The sequence below is a fragment of the Rissa tridactyla genome, chromosome 2, assembly GCF_028500815.1.
Source record: "Rissa tridactyla isolate bRisTri1 chromosome 2, bRisTri1.patW.cur.20221130, whole genome shotgun sequence".
Lineage (NCBI taxonomy): Eukaryota > Metazoa > Chordata > Aves > Charadriiformes > Laridae > Rissa > Rissa tridactyla.
This window is the reverse complement of record NC_071467.1, coordinates 51,410,851-51,427,942: the sequence shown is the minus strand read 5'-3', so window position 1 is coordinate 51,427,942 and position 17,092 is coordinate 51,410,851. Positions and strand designations below refer to the sequence as shown.

General features: G+C 41.0%; 1 protein-coding gene across 3 annotated transcripts in view; it reads left to right on the top strand.

Annotated features, from left to right (window-relative positions):
* LAMA3 (laminin subunit alpha 3) overlaps window positions 1-17,092 on the top strand; it is a 125,817-nt gene that overhangs the window by 22,750 nt on the left and 85,975 nt on the right. For all 3 annotated transcript variants that reach the window (XM_054190469.1, XM_054190468.1, XM_054190467.1), the window contains exons 6-13: window positions 1,703-1,800; window positions 3,273-3,388; window positions 7,309-7,427; window positions 11,445-11,535; window positions 12,747-12,878; window positions 14,707-14,769; window positions 16,126-16,167; window positions 16,299-16,436. In XM_054190469.1, coding sequence (XP_054046444.1) covers window positions 1,703-1,800; window positions 3,273-3,388; window positions 7,309-7,427; window positions 11,445-11,535; window positions 12,747-12,878; window positions 14,707-14,769; window positions 16,126-16,167; window positions 16,299-16,436 — 799 coding nt within the window. The remainder of the gene's footprint in view (window positions 1-1,702; window positions 1,801-3,272; window positions 3,389-7,308; window positions 7,428-11,444; window positions 11,536-12,746; window positions 12,879-14,706; window positions 14,770-16,125; window positions 16,168-16,298; window positions 16,437-17,092) is intronic.

Sequence of the window (17,092 nt, the reverse complement as noted above, 5' to 3'; positions counted from 1 at the left end):
CTGAAAGTTTTACTTGGAAGTTTTTACTAGAAAGTTTTACTTACAGTATGAAAATGGTATGCACAATTAGAAATGAATGTGTATATTTCAATAGAGGTGGTTCAGAAGGCAAAAAGTATTTCCTAGTCTGTATATCCCACCTACTGTTCCTCACTTGCCTAGAGCAAAGAGAGCTAGTTGGAAAAGCCCTCTGCCTTGGGGAAGCATCTTGTCTGTGCCCAGCCAGCTCCCCCTACATAAAAGCAGAGAGTGTATATCAACCAAAATGAATCACAGAATCACACAATGGTTGAGGCTGGAAGTGATCTCTGGAGGTCATCTGCTCCAACCCTTCCTGCTCAAGCAGGGCCGCCTAGAGCCAGTTGGCCAGGACCGTGTCCAGTCAGCTTTTGAGTATTTCCAAGGATGGAGACTCCACAACCTCTCTGGGCAATGTGTGCCAGTGCTCGGTCACCCTCACAGTGAAAAAGAGTTTCCTGGTGTTCAGAGGGAACCTCTTGTGTTTCAGTTTGTGCCCACTGTCACTGGTTGTGTTGCTGGGCACCACTGACAAGAGCCTGGCTCTGTCTTCCTCGTGCGCTCTCTTCAGGTATTTACATACATTCCTAAGTTCCCTGCTGAGCCCTTTCTTCTCCAGGTTGAGCAGTCCCAGCTCTCTCAGCCTTTCCTCATAGGAGAGATGCTCCAGTCCCTCATCATCTTCGGTGCCCTTCGTTGGACTCTCTCCAGCATGTCCATTTCTCTGTTGTACTGGGGAGCTCAGAACTGGACACAGCACTCCAGATGTGGCCTCACCAGTGCTGAGCAAAGGGAAAGGATCACCACTGAGAGAGGCTATATACACCACTTACCGGGGCTGTATTGTGAATAGAGTGACCACAGGAGGCATAGCTGTGTAATGCTCTGACCCTTTTTCTCTTCATCCTCCAGTGGCTTTAAATCTGCCCCGTTAACTTTTTCTGGGGGTACATAGAGACCAAGATTTACAACCAGCTCTCTGATCTGCCTGGTGCTCTAAGGAGACAAGGAAATAATTTCTGAGCTACAAAAATGTATGCAGAAGTTGCTATTGATCTGTATGCAGTAATGATATTTTCACTGAGTTGAACCAATTACATTTTTATCTTCTATTGCCTGATACCTGCAAGGCATGAGGATGAGATATAAAGTGTTTCAACTTCAGATCACAATTTCAAATCCAGCTTGAGTCATGAGTGATTTTGACCAAGCTGGTGGTTTCAGTCTGTTTCAATCTCATGTTTAGTGATCGTGTCTGACTGAATGGGGAAACCGCATTGCCCGCACCAGCGTGTCTGCTTTGTTGACCAGACCAAAGTCTCACAAATTAATGCTTTGACAGTACATTACATCTCCATCCTCAAGCTGGCTTTGAACAGGCTTTGGGCTTGGGTACTGGTAGCTGTGTAGCTGCTGGGGAACGGAGAGCTACAGCAATATCCATTTGGTGTCAGCTGCAGAAGCCTGTTGCTATCAGGCACCCCATGGGTATTGACTTTGGTTTGCTGGTACTTGTACTGAGACATAGACGTCAACAGAGGTTTAACCGTCGGCTGCCTGACTTTCGCCTTTTGTAAGGGCATGGCTTTACAATTCTGATAAGATTTAACAATCTGATGTTGATATTTCTGACATAATACAAGTAAGGAAAGATCTATATGTACTTCTTGTGCTTATTCCCTAGTATTACTACAGTATAAAGGACATCAGTATTGGTGGTCGATGTGTTTGCCATGGCCATGCTGAAGTGTGTAATGCAAAGAGCGCTGAAAACCAATACCAGTAAGTAAACTGAGCATAGCATTAACTTAATATGAGAAAAACAAATATGAATGTTATCAAATGACCTTTTTTATTATAGAAGGATATAGTCTTACAGGGATTTTTCATTATATTAAAAAACCTAGAATCTGCTAATGATTGTCAGGAAAACATATCAAGAGCTATTGTATGTGAAATACAATAATAAAAATTCTTCACTTAGATTTTTCTTATTAATTGAAATGAGAGTTTGGCAGATTGAAGCATTTTTTAGAAGTCCTTAGTCCTTTCTGGAAAACATAGGTTGATGTTGCCTTCCAATAGCAGGAATTAGAAAGCCAATTCGAGAACAAAGTTAGTGAACTTCCTGGAAATACTGAACATTATAACTGAGCTCAGCCAAGATCCAATGGCTTTCGGTCATTACTAGAAAAAAATAAAACCAGAAACTGAATGAACTGTTCCCTTTCCCTGTGAAGTTTACATTCTCCATCTTGATTTTACAAGGAATTAGACCAGGCTCCTCATCTCATCTTCTGTTGGGAAATAACTGAATAATCAGGCTATCTAAAACATATTTTAAAAGCTTGGTTTAAACCATGCTCTTACCCATAATGGTATTGAAACAAATTTTTATCAGGACAATGCAATGTTTTCAGTTGTGTTTTAATAAAGAGTAAGTGGGCGGGTGGGTGCCTCTTTTCCAGATGTCTATGCTGGAGAAATTTAAGTACAGAAGGTGTGAAATCTGGAAGATGTGAAATTTACAGGAATAAGATGGTTATATTCGAAAACTACTTTGCCCCTTGGTTATTATACTACACAGATAAAAGATGAACATTGGAAAAGACCTCTCCAGTCTCAAGTCTCTTTGTTCATCCTGGGATTCACTTACTATGCATGATAATAAGACCTAGCCCATAATGAGACCCTGCCCTTTAAGTAGACTACTCAGCTAAATCAAAATAAATATGAACTACATTTCTTGATGAATAGTGTGCACTATTTTAAAAATAGCAAGATGAAGTTATGATCTTGGTTTATTAAAAACACCGATAAAATTATTGTAAACAAAACATAATGAAAAAATGATGAAGGCGTGCATATAAAGGTGATAAATATTTTGATTTACTATAGGTCAACAAGCTTGAGCCTTGGAATGAAGCTAAAATAGCATACATCCTAAACTGTTATATATCATCTTGGTTTAATATTCTAGAATAAAGTTTCATAATCCAGTCTGTTGAATCCAATTATAAATGTTCTCTGTAAGTAATTTATGCTAATAAACTCATAATCCCATGATTAAAATAATCAATCAGGAAGAGTTTCAGGAAAGTTCCAAAATGTTCTAGTATTACTGTTTGACCTCTTTACATGTAAGCTTATGTCCTGTCCTTTTCAGGCTATGCCTAAGTCTTGGACTGCAATAAAATTAAGAAAAAAGAATTTAAATCCAGCTTCAGTAGAATAAGAGGCTTTCATTTCTGTAGGTTTCAGTGTGAATGTCAGCATAACACCTGTGGGGAAACCTGTGATCGCTGCTGCCCTGGATATAATCAGAAACAGTGGCAACCTGCAACAGCTGGGAGCACAAATCCATGTGAACGTGAGTAGCCTAGAAGATGCTAGGTTAAAAGGGACATTGACAAGTGGGTGGGAATTAGCCATAGCACACGTGTTTGTGAAGCATAACTAGCACACACACCTTTTTTCTTCACTGAGAAAATTCTTTCCATACAGTAAGAAGCAACAGATGATGCAGTGAATATTATTTATGTTCTTCTCTCTTATTAAACAATGAAAATTGTCATTTGTGTGAGAATATTACATGAGAAAAGTGGAAGCCTTCTTGTAGTAGATTGAGACAGCATCTCTCCCTGGTCAAACTGTCTGCTGACAGATTGTGGATCCCCACTAGCACAGCAGAGACTATGGGCGTCTTGTACAACTCCAAAATTTGCCTCCCTGTCATCCAGCCTTTTAGTGTTCAGATTGTAGAGAGGTTGCTCAAGGCTGCCACTGCTTACAGGCACTTGAGCTGCCCTGCGTTCTCCTGCTGATGGTCCCCCCTCCCTGACTGTACATAAGTGGGCACAAAGGCATTCCTGGTGGGGAGTCCTGCCAGTTCCACACTTGCACCTCATCCCACGCTTGTTTGGAGTGCGTTAGCCCCACAGACTGCGTAGTCAAGCTGGAGAAGCCCATTGACTTTTCTCCCACCTCCCCTGTGTTTCATTCTTTTGTTAAAGAAAACAACCACACAGACAAGACCCCCTTTTGGTGGAGAGGTACGTACTGTCACATGGGGGTGTTTTGCATCCTTCCGGCCAGAAACCAGTGAGTGTGGCCCAGGCAGGGTTCCCATCTCTGTGCACATCCTATTCTGAGCAAATGTGTTGGCACCCTGGAGTTTCCTTTGTGTTTGGCCTAATTTATTTTCCTCGCCTGCTATTCCTGAGTGTAGCATAGCCAGTGGGTACAAACCGTTAACAGGGGAACCATCTTTGAAAGCCAAAGAGATTTACCTATATAATTAGTTTGAGGAATAAAGAGATGGCTTGTTTAATCAAAACTGCAGTACTAAGACTGAACGTTGGGTCGGGGGGAAGAAGATTAAAGTGTTTGATAGGAGATAGGCATGTTGGGACACAATTTTTGGACAATATTTGAAACCTCATTTAAATTCCCCTCTTTGAAAGGAAAACATATTCTGCCAGGACAGAGGTAGACAAAGAGCATAAATAATGTCATGCTTTTTTAAAGAATGACTTTATAGAAGATCATCTACAAGATTCCGAGCCAAAACAACTTTGTCTCTAACTACCTCTGAAAAAAATACCCTTTTTAGTATGGATTGCTCCTAGCAGTTTGAGGTGATTTGTTGAGAGCATTTGCCAGGTGCAGACCTCTTTTCCTGGCAGCAAGTAGTGAAGGAATTAAAGCAACCTCGTCAAGCTTCCCAGAAGCCTGAGGTCTCTGGAGAGAAACTGACTGAAAGAGGTTGGTGGGAGCTTGTAGGGATAAGCCTAACCTTTTGCTATGAGTTTCCCAGTAGCGTGTGGGTCAGCAAATGGCCCAAAGTGGTAAGAAGATGCTTGGTGAGGTACAATGGGTTTCTACTCCCCCGTGAGAGAAAATGCTATTAGTATAATCAGAGCAAATAATTTCCCATTGCTATTAGAAGACATACTTGTGAGCTGTAGCTTGCAGACCGTCTGGCCCTAGAGGCAAGGAGCTTTTATTTACTTTGTAAATTTTTAAATTTTTTTTTGCATGTTCTCTTCTTTCCTTTTCTGACTTAGTATCTTGAACCAGCATCTCATTTGTGCAATGTTTTATTTTCTGGAAGAATTATATAAATAAAATCCTCAAAGACCTTCACAGGCTATCACAACCTGGCCAGGGAACCCTGTCTCGGCCTGTCTGGTTCCTGTCAGCAGACCGTAAGGGAACTTGATGGTAGGCCGCCACCTCAGCTGTGTTGTTGGTAGTTTCTAGGAAGAGGCTTCCTGGTCCAAAGCTCTTCAGATCTAAAGACACAGCAGAAATATCAAGACACAGTCTTGTCTGTATGATCATGCAATAAGACATGGAGAATCAGTTGTCTCTGAGTTGTGCTCCCAGTTGTGCCAGCTACTTGGAATAGAGTTTGGAAGGATTACTCATCGTGAAGAAAGTAAGTCCAGGGCCTTTAACTTCTGTTTTGAGGTGCTTTCAGGAACTCATTACCTTCCAGAGTATCTTATCCCCTGGTCCAGATGAAGGGAGAATTTCCCTAAACATGAAGTCATAGCTTTATAAAGTCTAAATTTCAGGAATTTCCTGGGAAGGCTTCCCTTAATTGCTGGAAAATCTGTAATGAAAAGCTCACCTAGCACCCAGATGCTGAGGGAACCCCTTTTTGTTTCCTGCATTCCTTCAAAAAATTCCTGTTGTTCCGCTCCAGCAAGGAAAGAAGATCAGATCAGGAAAAAAAGGACATAAGATAAGTTTATGGCAAAACCATGGTCCTACTTTTTGATTTATGCTGTTTGCTTGCTACTATGGTTGGTTCCTACTCAGATTTATATTATAGTTCTGGAAGATGTCAGTGGAGGCAGTCAGAGCTTTACATGATCAACAGGAAGAGATTTATTTTAACTTAGATGGAAAGATTACGAGATACGCATAACTGATCTCTAGGAAATTAGATAAATTATTTTCTGGGTAAATCCATCACCCTTTACTCAAACTTTATTCGCAGTAACTATTCAAAGTGTGGAGTTATTTTTTTCAGGTTAATTCTCTTCTGCAAGCAAGGCACAAACATTGGGCTGATTCTGGGATTTATGTTGCTAGGCCTTTTTGCTAAAGGTAAAACAGCAAAGGCTTTTCAGGATTTAGGTCTCCCACCTTGATGTAAGGAGATCAGTGAAGCCAGCTGGTGGGTGTACAAGGCCACAAGGGGGTATATCGGTGGATGTATCTCAGATATTATCAATATGTGAACTTCCTAGACGGAGGCATGTGTGAGGCTTTTGTGCCTGCAAGCAAAACCCTGCAGGTATCTCTCTCTCAGTCTCTTCTGATCACTGCATTATTAACATCTGTTAGATGGAGTTAAAAGTATAGCAGAATATGTATGTAGATTTTTTTCTACATGGATTCAGAGCCACTGTGGGTTTGGCTGTTACCTTTCTTTGGCTTAACAGAAGGGGAAAATAAAGGAAAAGGGCTAACCACACACCACCCAAAGTAAAGCTTATCACAGCTGAGACTGTAAACAACCATAAACCGGGGAAATGAGTTATCTCAGTCACCTAATTCTATCCTTTTCTAGATAATAATAATACATTATTATTATTGTTGTTAGTATTGTTCTCCATACCATATTTCTTCAAACCGTACTTCTTTTTGAATCCACAATTCTCAGGATTGTGATTCTCTAGAATGAACTTCTAGAATTCTCTAGAATTCTCTAGAATGAACCTCTACTTAAAACATCCATTCAGAAGACAGCAGCTGAGTAAAGGTACAGCTAAATTTGTTGGTATATCTGTACCTATGGCTGAGTATGAGAGTTCCTTGGTGTAGGTCTTTTTATTTTGATGTGTATATCTTATCTATAATTGTTTGTTTTAAATAAAGATTTAGTGTACACAGCTTCAGCCCAGATGTATTTTTAGACATGGAAAAATACAAAAAACATTTGGACATGTTCTTGGTAATTTTTAAAAACTGCTGAGACCATTATTCTGGAGCTTCCTAGTTCTGCAATTTGTGCATAAATATATTGTTTTGAGATAGTACAACTGTTGCCTCCTCTGATAAGCCTAACAGTTCCATGTTTTCCTCACAGCTAGATGATCTTATCATGCTTCTCGTATGAAAATCCAGTTTTTGATAGGTAAATACATGTATTTGAGCATACTTCAACATACCTGACTGTATGTGTACATAAAAAATTCTGAGCTTCTTTTTCACCTCTGCTACATTACTGAATTCCAGCATGATAAAGCAAGCTGATTTGGAATATTACTTTTTCAGCCTGCAATTGCCATGGACATGCCACTGATTGCTACTACGATGCTGATGTTGATCAGCGTCAAGAAAGCTTGAACATCCATGGGCGTTACGAAGGCGGAGGAGTCTGCATTAACTGCCAGGTAAAAAGGTCCTTTTGGTCAGTTTAAAGAAATGACATTTGAAGAAGGGCTACTGAAGTGGGACTGTATCCACACCAATAGTTTGGAGGCTGAGCAGTCTAGATAGCTCCATTTCTCTGGTGGTGTTACTTGTACTCAAAGCAGGGAAAAAGGTATCTGAAAATAATTTACATTGTACAACATTGCTTGTATAAAAGACATACATAAATTGTTATTTATGCTCGGTCCTGTGTGATGCAGCCACACAATGTAACAATTAAATCAACTGCAAAAAATTCCCTTTCCTGTTATTACAAACTGACATTTCCCTGCTTAGCAGAAGGAAGTAAAATTAACCAAATAAAATTCGAGCTCAGGCCAGCTGGTTCCTTACTGCAGCAAAACACAGAGGGCTTTCCCTCATCAGCAGGAGTAAAGGAGGGCATAGGCTTTAACAAGAAAGAAGCTTGTAGGTGTTGAAAAAAGCACAGAATCGTAGAAGGGACCTCTGGAAGTCATCTAGACTGATGCTCCACTCAAACCAAGGCTGGATGCGAAGTTACATCAGGTTGCACCGAGAAACGTCCAGTTGAGTTCTGAAAATTTCTGAGGATGGAGATTGCACAGACTCTGGGTCATCTTTTACGGCACTTCATCACTGTCATAGTAAAGAGATTTTTGTTACTGTTCAGTAGGAATTTCCCCAATTGCAACTTGTGACTGTTGGCTTTTCTCCTTTTACTGTGCATGTCTGAGAAGAGTTGGCTCTGTCTTCTGTGTAAACCCCTCTTAGGCAGTGGAAAACTGCTATTAGATACCCTTACCCACCTTGAACATCTCTTCTCCAAGCCGACCAAAGCCATTCCCTCAGTTTCTCCTTACATGCCACGTGCTCCAGCCCCTTAACCGTCTTAGAGGCTTGGTTGGATTCAGTCAACAAATGTAAACTTGGAGGTCAGAGACTTTACACTGTATCTGTCATTAATGAATAATACATTCTTGGAAAGATAAAGAATGTCTCTCATCCTGAGTAACTTTTGTTCTGCTCTGGCTAATCAGGAAAGATCATACAAGGCTCTGATCAACTTGATCTAGTCTTGGACTTATCTCCGCTTTGAGCGGGATTGAACAAAGAAAGGACAAAATTATTCTAAATGTATGAGTCCTGGTTATATGACTGATATTAATTGTTTGTAATCTGATTTTGGCAAGTTATGGTGGATTAAATGAGTTTACCATAAATCTAATTATAGCTTTTTTCTTTTTTTTTTTTTTCATGGACAAAACACATGGATTTTAATATACTTTTTCTGTTTGTGTCAGGGAAAAAAGTATTAGGAATGGATGCCTGAAGTGACAGAATTGAAATGTTGCATACAAAGATAGATTCCGTTTCTTTAGAGTCTGATAATGAGGGAGCTCTGGAAATCACATAGTCTAACCCTCTGCTCAGAGCAGGTCTAATTAGATCAGGTTGCTCAGGGACTTGTTCAGTCGAACCTTGAACACCTCCGAGGATGGCGATGCCACAACCACTCATGGCAACCTGTTTCAGTGTTTGACCATCTTCATGATAATTTTTTTTTTTTTTCTAATATCTAATTGGAATTTTCCACGTTCCAATCTGTGCCTGTTGCCTATCATCCTGTTGCCGCGCACCTCTGAGAAGAGTCTGGCTCCATCCCCTTTGTATCCTCTGATCAGGTGGTTGTAGATAGCAGTAAGTTGTCCCGTCTCTTCTTCATGATGAAGAGACCCAGCTGTCCCTCACCGTCTTGGTGGCTCTGACAGCATCAGTCATCTTAGCACAGAGAGCAGTGAGGCTGATCAGGCATACTTTGCCCTAAATAAATTTATGTTGAATGCATCCAGTCGCCTTCCTGCCCTTCATATGTTTAGAAATGGCTTCTAAGATGATTCACTGGATCTCCTTCCTCACTGAGCAATGGGCCCATACTCCCATTAGCTTTTCTTTTGCTGCTGATATACTCCTAGAAACCTTTCTTTTTGCACTTCACCTCCCTTGCTAGTTTTAACTCCAGCTAAGTTTTGGCTTTCCTAACTCCACTCCTACATGTGCGGGCAATGTCTTTGTATTGCCACCAAGTAGGCTGTTCCTGGTTCGGCCTTCCGTGTACTCTCCTTTTGAGTTTGAGATCAATCAGGAGCTCTGTACTTATCTGTGTATGGCCTTCTGCCATACTTACTCGACTTTCTGCACATCTGCATAATCAACTAGCTCTCCTGGTCCACTTTCCCCTCCAGGGCAGCTTCACACAGAACCTTGCCAAGCAGATACTTGAACAAGCCAAAATCTGCTTTTCTGAAGCCCAGGACTGTAATCCTGCTATTTGTCTTGCTTACTTGTTTCAGGATCTTAAAATCCACAGTCTCAGGGTCACTAGCCAAAGCTGCCCTCAACCTTCACATGTTCTTCCTTGTTAGAGGGTGTCAGTTTGAACTGAGCATCTCCTCTAACTGGTTCATAAACCTCTACCTCCAGAAATTCTTTGGTACATTTGAAATAACTTCTGGATTATTTGTGTCCAGCTGCGTTGTCTTTCGGCAGATATCGAGGTGGTTAAAGTCATCCACAAGTACCAAGGCTTTCTCTAGCTGCCTGAAGAAGGCGTCATCTGCCTTCTTGTTCAGGTGGTTTGTAACAGACACCTACTACAATATCAGCGGTGCTGCTCTGTCCTCTTACCCACAAGCCCTGCACAGGTTCATCGCCTGCCCCAGCCCCATGGAGAAGCCCCGGCACGCTCTGCAGCCCCAGACCTGGACAGTGGCATCCATCTCCAGGAGCTCTGTCTGGGGTGAGACCTCTGATGTGCCACAGGCGTTAGCACCAGTAGTCTCCAAAGAATGTGCCGTGTGATGTGTTAAGACCATCACTGCACAATCTCCAAGTAGCCCTACACATTTTTGAGATGCTGGGCTCCTCTGTGGTCCTGCCATGCTAAGTGCTGCAATGGACCACTGCGTCTCCATCTGCTGTATGACGTGAACATCGCACTCCCTGATCTAGCACCAGCCTTTCCCAGCAGTAGCTCAGATGTGAAGGTGCTAGAGGAGGCTCCTGTCAAGAGTTGGAAGCAGAACCCAAAACTACTGTGCAAACTGAGAGCGCCAATGGCGAGCAGCAGCCCCAGCAGTGTCCTGGGTGCCCTGCTCATGAACCACCCCACCAGTCCCTCTGTTAAATGCTGGGTCCCTGCTCAGCCCTGAATTGCAACGCTCCCTAAGGAGGAACTAAACAGTGAGCGGGAGCTGGAGGCTCCTGCTTTGATTGCTCCAAGGCAAAGCTTTTCTCCCATCTCCAGTTCCCCATTCACAAGACCCACCAGAACACCTCATCATTGTGATTTACTCAACTGGTGAATGTCGCCCCCACCAGAGGGGTGCTTTGCTGCACGAGTTGAAATACATTCAGGACTCTATTCACAGGAGTTTTATGTATTTTTCCTGCAGTTCAAGTTACTTACAGATTTTTTTCAGTGTGCCTAAACCACATGTTTATAGAGAAGTATGCTTTTCTGATGGAAGATCTGTTTCGTGATGACCTGACTGATCAGGTTTTGGTTTATTTTGATGTTGCTGATGTTGCTGTTATATAGGGTATTAAAAAAAGTAATGTATAGTATGAAGAAAAATTAACGATGCAGTTGCCTGAACAATGTATACGTTATGATAAGAAAGTAGTATAAAAAGAGATAAATATCATGTGATAGTTAAAACAGAAATTTTTTTCCTAGATTTACTTCTTTTTGGTTAAAATAGCTCTTTTTTATCATGCTTTAAAGATAAAATTCAGCTGCTTTATGGAGAATACAGTGATTCAGAAATCTGTAGAGAACAGGTGGTTAAAGAACAGCAAATGATGAATGCAATCTTTATTGCAGTCATATTCCCTTCTTTTCCTGTGCTGATCCTTTTTCAGTTGTACATAGAAACAGTGTAAAGGATGTTATTGTTTCTTAATTCTTCCAAGTTCCCCTTTTTTCTCATATTCTTCTTGTGTTCTATTTTGTATAGCATAACACAGCTGGTATTAACTGTGAGAAGTGTGCAAAAGGTTACTATCGTCCTTATGGTATCCCAGTGAGAGCTCCTGATGGCTGTATACGTGAGTCCTTTTCTATTAAGTATCTTCTCATGGTAGTGGCTTGGGGTTTTTTTGCTATAATGAGGTCATGGGATGCATCTTTTGGGGAAGAAAAATCAAAGAGTGGCCAAAAGATGTTGGAGAACAATTGCAAATGTCTTTCTGTTTTGCTTTAGACCCTTTTAGACCCTTTCTTCTCAACTTATGTGTCATAGGAGCCTAAACTTTCAGTCCATCAGTAGGATAATAGGAGGAAGTACGTCAAAAAAGGCTGCTGAGGAGACAGGATCATGTAAGCCAGGGGTGCTGCTACACACCCCACAGTGAGGTGCCATAGAATCATAGAATTGCCTAGATTGGAAGGGACCTTCCAGATCATCTCGTCCGACCATCAACCTAACTCTGACAAAAACCATCACTAAAGCATATCGCTAAGTACTACGTCTATTCGTCTTTTAAATATCTCCAGGGATGATGATTCCACCACTTCCCTGGGCAGCCTGTTCCAAGACCTCTAGGAAGCCACTCTCATCTCCTACCCTCATGACCTTGCTTCTCTTAGCTCTCTGATGTATATATGAGGTATCCCTTGGCTCTTGATCACTTGAAAATTTTATTCTATAGCTCAAGAGGTCACGAGGATCTCTACTCCTACTTTATGCAGTGCTGAACCTAACATCTAATAAATAATGCAATAGGATAATTACTAATATAACATTTTAAAAAGAACTGAGTATAGGTAAGAGCTGAATTACAAACAGCCTGAAGGAGCGTTGTGACAGGCAGGCAGAAGCTACGGTTTGTTGTATTTGGGTATTGAAATGAATGGGAAGTCAACAGAGCCGTGGGGTGCTGCCAGAATGTTGCACGTGGTGTGTAAGGGAAGGTGGATGGAGCATGGTGCTTACTCTAGGTCATGGAGAGAGATGAACAGAAGCCAAGGAAAAGACAGCTGCTACAGTGCTGTGGAGTAACACGCAGCTCTCTGAATTAAAAAAAAAAATTAAATGCTCTAAGAAAATAATATAAGTCTTACCTCTAAGGGACAGCATAAATATTAATTGGAGATGCAGAATACTTGGAAAATATGGAATTGTATGCAAATGTTAATTCTTTAAATAATGAGTCACTCACAACTTCAAATGAAACACTATTCTAATGCCATTGTGCTCTGCTGTAAAAGGCAAATTAATTCTTTTCCGAAAAGCTGCTAATTGTTGATATTTACTTAGTCTGCAGCTGTAACTCGGAGCATGCAGAGGGCTGTGAGGAAGGGTCTGGCCGCTGCTTCTGCAAGCGGAATTTCCAGGGAGAAAACTGCGAACACTGTGCTGATGGATTCTATGATTATCCATTTTGTGTCCGTAAGTATAAAAATAGCAATGCCTCTTTTCCAGTATTTTAAAAGTGCATTAAAGAATTAGCCGTTTTTATGACGCTTGACTTGGTTAAAACATCTGGCATTTCAGCTTCGCATGTTCACACGTTCTGATAAATCAATTGTCGTAATACTGAAGAGAGTCTGGTTTATTTTACAAAACTATGGCTACTTGACAATCAAAGAGATTGTGCTGCATTCTCACAATTCTGAGTTCATTTAAAACATCTTCATCAAGGCTACAGCCTGGCTCTCGGTAAGTCATGAACTCCAGTCCTAAAGCTCTGCAGAAATTGTCTAAACATGTCTCAGGCTCTGTAGGTATAAAGATGCCTTGGACTGGGAAGTGGAACACAACTTTAGTGAGGGAGAGGGGAGACAATGGTTATGTGCTCTCCTTGACATCCCCTAGGACTTGGAACTTGTATACCTGATAAACAAAGCGTGTGGGCTGTCAGTGGATTAAAAAATAATTAAAAATGATTCTAAAATAGCACCTGGGTAATGCTGGAAAGATCCTCCTGGCAGAGCAGAAGACTCTTAGCCGTGCTCTCTTATTTTTGCTGGACTGTGGGTAGATGCAGATATGTGGGCGAAGGAGTATGTTCCAGTTTGTTTCAGATTTTTGAAGAAGTGGTTGAAGGAAAAGTGTTTGTAAATCCAGAGAAAATAAACATATTAGAAAAAATTACCTGGCACAAATGCTGAGTGCTTCACATTATTGAAAATGGTAACAGAATGCTATCTAATGCTATTGATTAATTGGAAATTAGGTTTTTACATTAAAATAAAGAGATTAAAATTAGGTGTTGGGAATTCAGCAACTTAAATGCTTTTCCCATAAACAGATTAAATATAAAATAACAGAGAAAAAAAATAACATGAGGATTGTGTTTGCTGCATAAAAGCTTGTGATTCCATGATCAGATTCTAAAAACGCATCCCTGCGAGAGGTTGTGCCCTCAGGAGAAGTGTTTCTGACAGCTGATAAAATAGGTTTTGTCCTGGGGCAAGGTGTGAGGTCTGACTAAAACAGAGGTACCATGATAAAAATGGAAAAAGAGGGAAATCAATACAAAACAAAGGAAAAAAAGGCTGTAAACAAATTGCATGGTTTTTGTATTCAATGGCTGGAATAGAATAAATCCTCTCTGTACAGTGGAGTCTAGATTATCACATCTCATTTATCTTCTTGTTTGTAATCCAACATTTTTAAGTAAGTTCAGCTCAGGTGGGCCTTGATCTAAGTCACACTGATGTTTGTAGCACGTCAACTTTGGGTTCCATCTTACTGGAGGAAAGTTTGTTGGGTTGTCTTTCCCATTCCTAAACTGGAGGATTCTCAAATAAAAAGCTCCCAAGATGTAATGTACATGTCATGGATTCTGGCCGTTCAGGTAGCGAGTGGTGATGGCACATGGCAGGAGATGGACCTTCAGCTGGAAGCAGGGAATGTGAAATAAATATGGAGCTCCCTGGGTAGCTCTCATAACACCGTCTAGCATGGGAAAGCTTTCTGTATGAAAGGGTGGGGAGCAGGGGAGCAACCTGGTAGCATTTCCAAATGGTGTCTGGCCTTTCCTGCTTGTTCTTTTGAGAAGGGGTGTTTGTACCTGAATTGGAGAACAAAACTAAAATGTTTCTTTTCCTGTTCCTAACTGAAAGGAAACTGAGCTGAAGTTGGTCACTTGCTAGAGTCATGTCAATATCGCGGTCCCTGTGTTGACAGGAGATGACTTCATGGTTTGTCGTGGTTTTTAGTGAAATAACTGTGTCTGTTTCAAATACGCTTCGTTGTTTCTTTTGTTTTAAAGGTATGCCTGTACATCCTTTTACTTCTCCAAATCCAAGAGATGAAATGGCTGGTGACATAATTGGCAAGTTATTGGTGGTTCTTCTCCCCAAACCCCCCTGCCCCCATTTCACTGTTTCTCCCTGTGTCTGTTTTTCACTGTTTTGGTGGTGCCTGCTCTTTCATGGAGATTTATGTAGTAATTTTGCCACCGTTGGTATTTATCTTTTGGAGAGCCTTTGTTCTTGCCAGAAGTTCATCATATTGTCATGTTCGTATTGAACAGTTTAGTAGGCTAGTTTCAGAAAGAGTTATGGATCGAAATAAGTTTGACCACCCTCCGGCAAACATCTGCAGAAGAGGGTGACCATCTTGTCTGGTGCTCTTATGAACAGATCCATCAAGACTTTCTGACATGTACAACTTGTCAGCTGCTTTGCGCTGTAAATCTCTTTGCGCTAACTGGCCTCTGCTTCTCGACTGTCCTCTTGCACCTGGCAAATTGTACATCGCCCTCGGCAGTGAAGGACTTTGATTTCGAAGAGAGCTACATATTTCTTGTTTAGCCCACTGCAAGGCTGCCTGAAATCCATACAATGATTCCCTCAGTGGCCTTATGTTTTATAGTATATATTATCATACTGCAGAAGGGAGGCATCATCACAACTAGTGCTTAATCACATACATATATGTAATGCACTTTGAGATTAATAGCTTTAAAAAAACTCAAAACCTTCTTCATATCCTATAATCAACATTCTTCCCCTTTATTTCTATCAGCTTTAATAGAACTGGAGTTTATGTTGGCAAATGAAAAAGTGTTTTCTTCTGTGAATGTAACAGGCATTTAGATGTAAGCAGACAGTACAAATCCATATATGTATTTACAAACAAATCCATATATGTATTTAAAAGTCCCAATTGTTTTCTTGAAAATGTCTGCAGTTGCCATTACAGCCCACAAAGCCTCAGTCTCCTGTATCATTTATCTCCTTTGTACAGCATCCAAAATAATCGCGCTGGTGGGCGTCTGGGTATGCTGTGTTGCATATCCCCTTCCCTTCCATATTTTTAAAAGGAAGAAGAAAGAAAACTCCAAAGATAAAATGAAAAATTATAAACAGAGGAAAACAGATCTTGAGCTGTTTACATTTTCAATGAGTAGCATCTGACTCTGAAGGCATACGAAAGGCAACTGCCTCTAAGTGGAAGCTTCTGTGTCTGTAGAAGTTTTAAATTTGTGCTGGCAGACTAAGCGCGATTGAATTTTATTTTTTTTAAAATGATATTTGTGTGTAAGCGTCATGCGAATAGTTTTTTCGGTTCAAGAGTAATAAATGCTAAGCACTGCTCTGTTTTTCTCTGCAAAAGTATGAGGAGCTGCGTGATTTTATGCACTAACTTTGTTCCTTTCTTTCTTTTCCTTTCCTCCTGTAACTAGACGGTGGCTGCAAACCAGGGTATTTTGGCCCCCAGTGTCTGCGTAAGTGCCATAGTTTCTTTGATGCCTGGAGCCTGCGCTCCGGTGTAAATGCCAGCGTTTGGCTTCCAAGTGAAATAGGAACTTTAAGGCCATAACACCGCAAATGTTTTCTTTACAAATGTGCTCTTCAGCGTGCCAGTGCCACGGCGCAGGAGTGCTGGGCGGTGACTGCGATGGAAACACCGGACAGTGCAGATGTCGAACTGGATTTCAGGGGTTTTCCTGTGACACCTGTGCAGCTGGGTATTTTCACTACCCCTTCTGCCAGGGTGAGACAAACACTCCCTTTCGGCAAGCGTATCCAAAATACAGACCCAAGTTTTATACTGAAGGATGAAGTTTGTTTGTCACTGAAATGTGTTCATATGGGGCTCTCCCAAAACTCACAGAAGTCAAAGAAGAAAAAAAAATGTGATGAGGAGAGATTTCTATCTAAAAATGCCCTTATTTCCTTGGTTGCTGCCTACTGTGTGATGCAGCTGTCAGACTCCAGCTTGGGGTTGGATTTAGTAACGTTGATGAAACTTAGAATACCTTTGGGAACATTTCTGTTACTTATCCTTGTTGGTTTTTTTAAAAAAAAATGTGTTTAATTTGAGTTTGCAACCTCACTTTTATGGACCAAGCTGCCCTTTCTAATCAATACTAGAAAACTGACTGTTTTTAAACTTCATTAACCGTACTGTCTTTTTAGGCATTTTATTAACCCCTCCAACCCGAGATCGTAAATCAAAACCATAAATTGTTTCATTTTAGTCTTAAAAAAGGATGGAACTACTTTCAGTAGTTGGCATACCACTTGGCATCGATAAATCCCACTCTGAGTGGGGACAAGCTGCGTGTAGTGCTGCAACCCTGGTACTGAACCCAGTAGTTACTTTGAGCCAGATTCTTTTACTCTTTCTCCCTCTATGCTGATTTATTG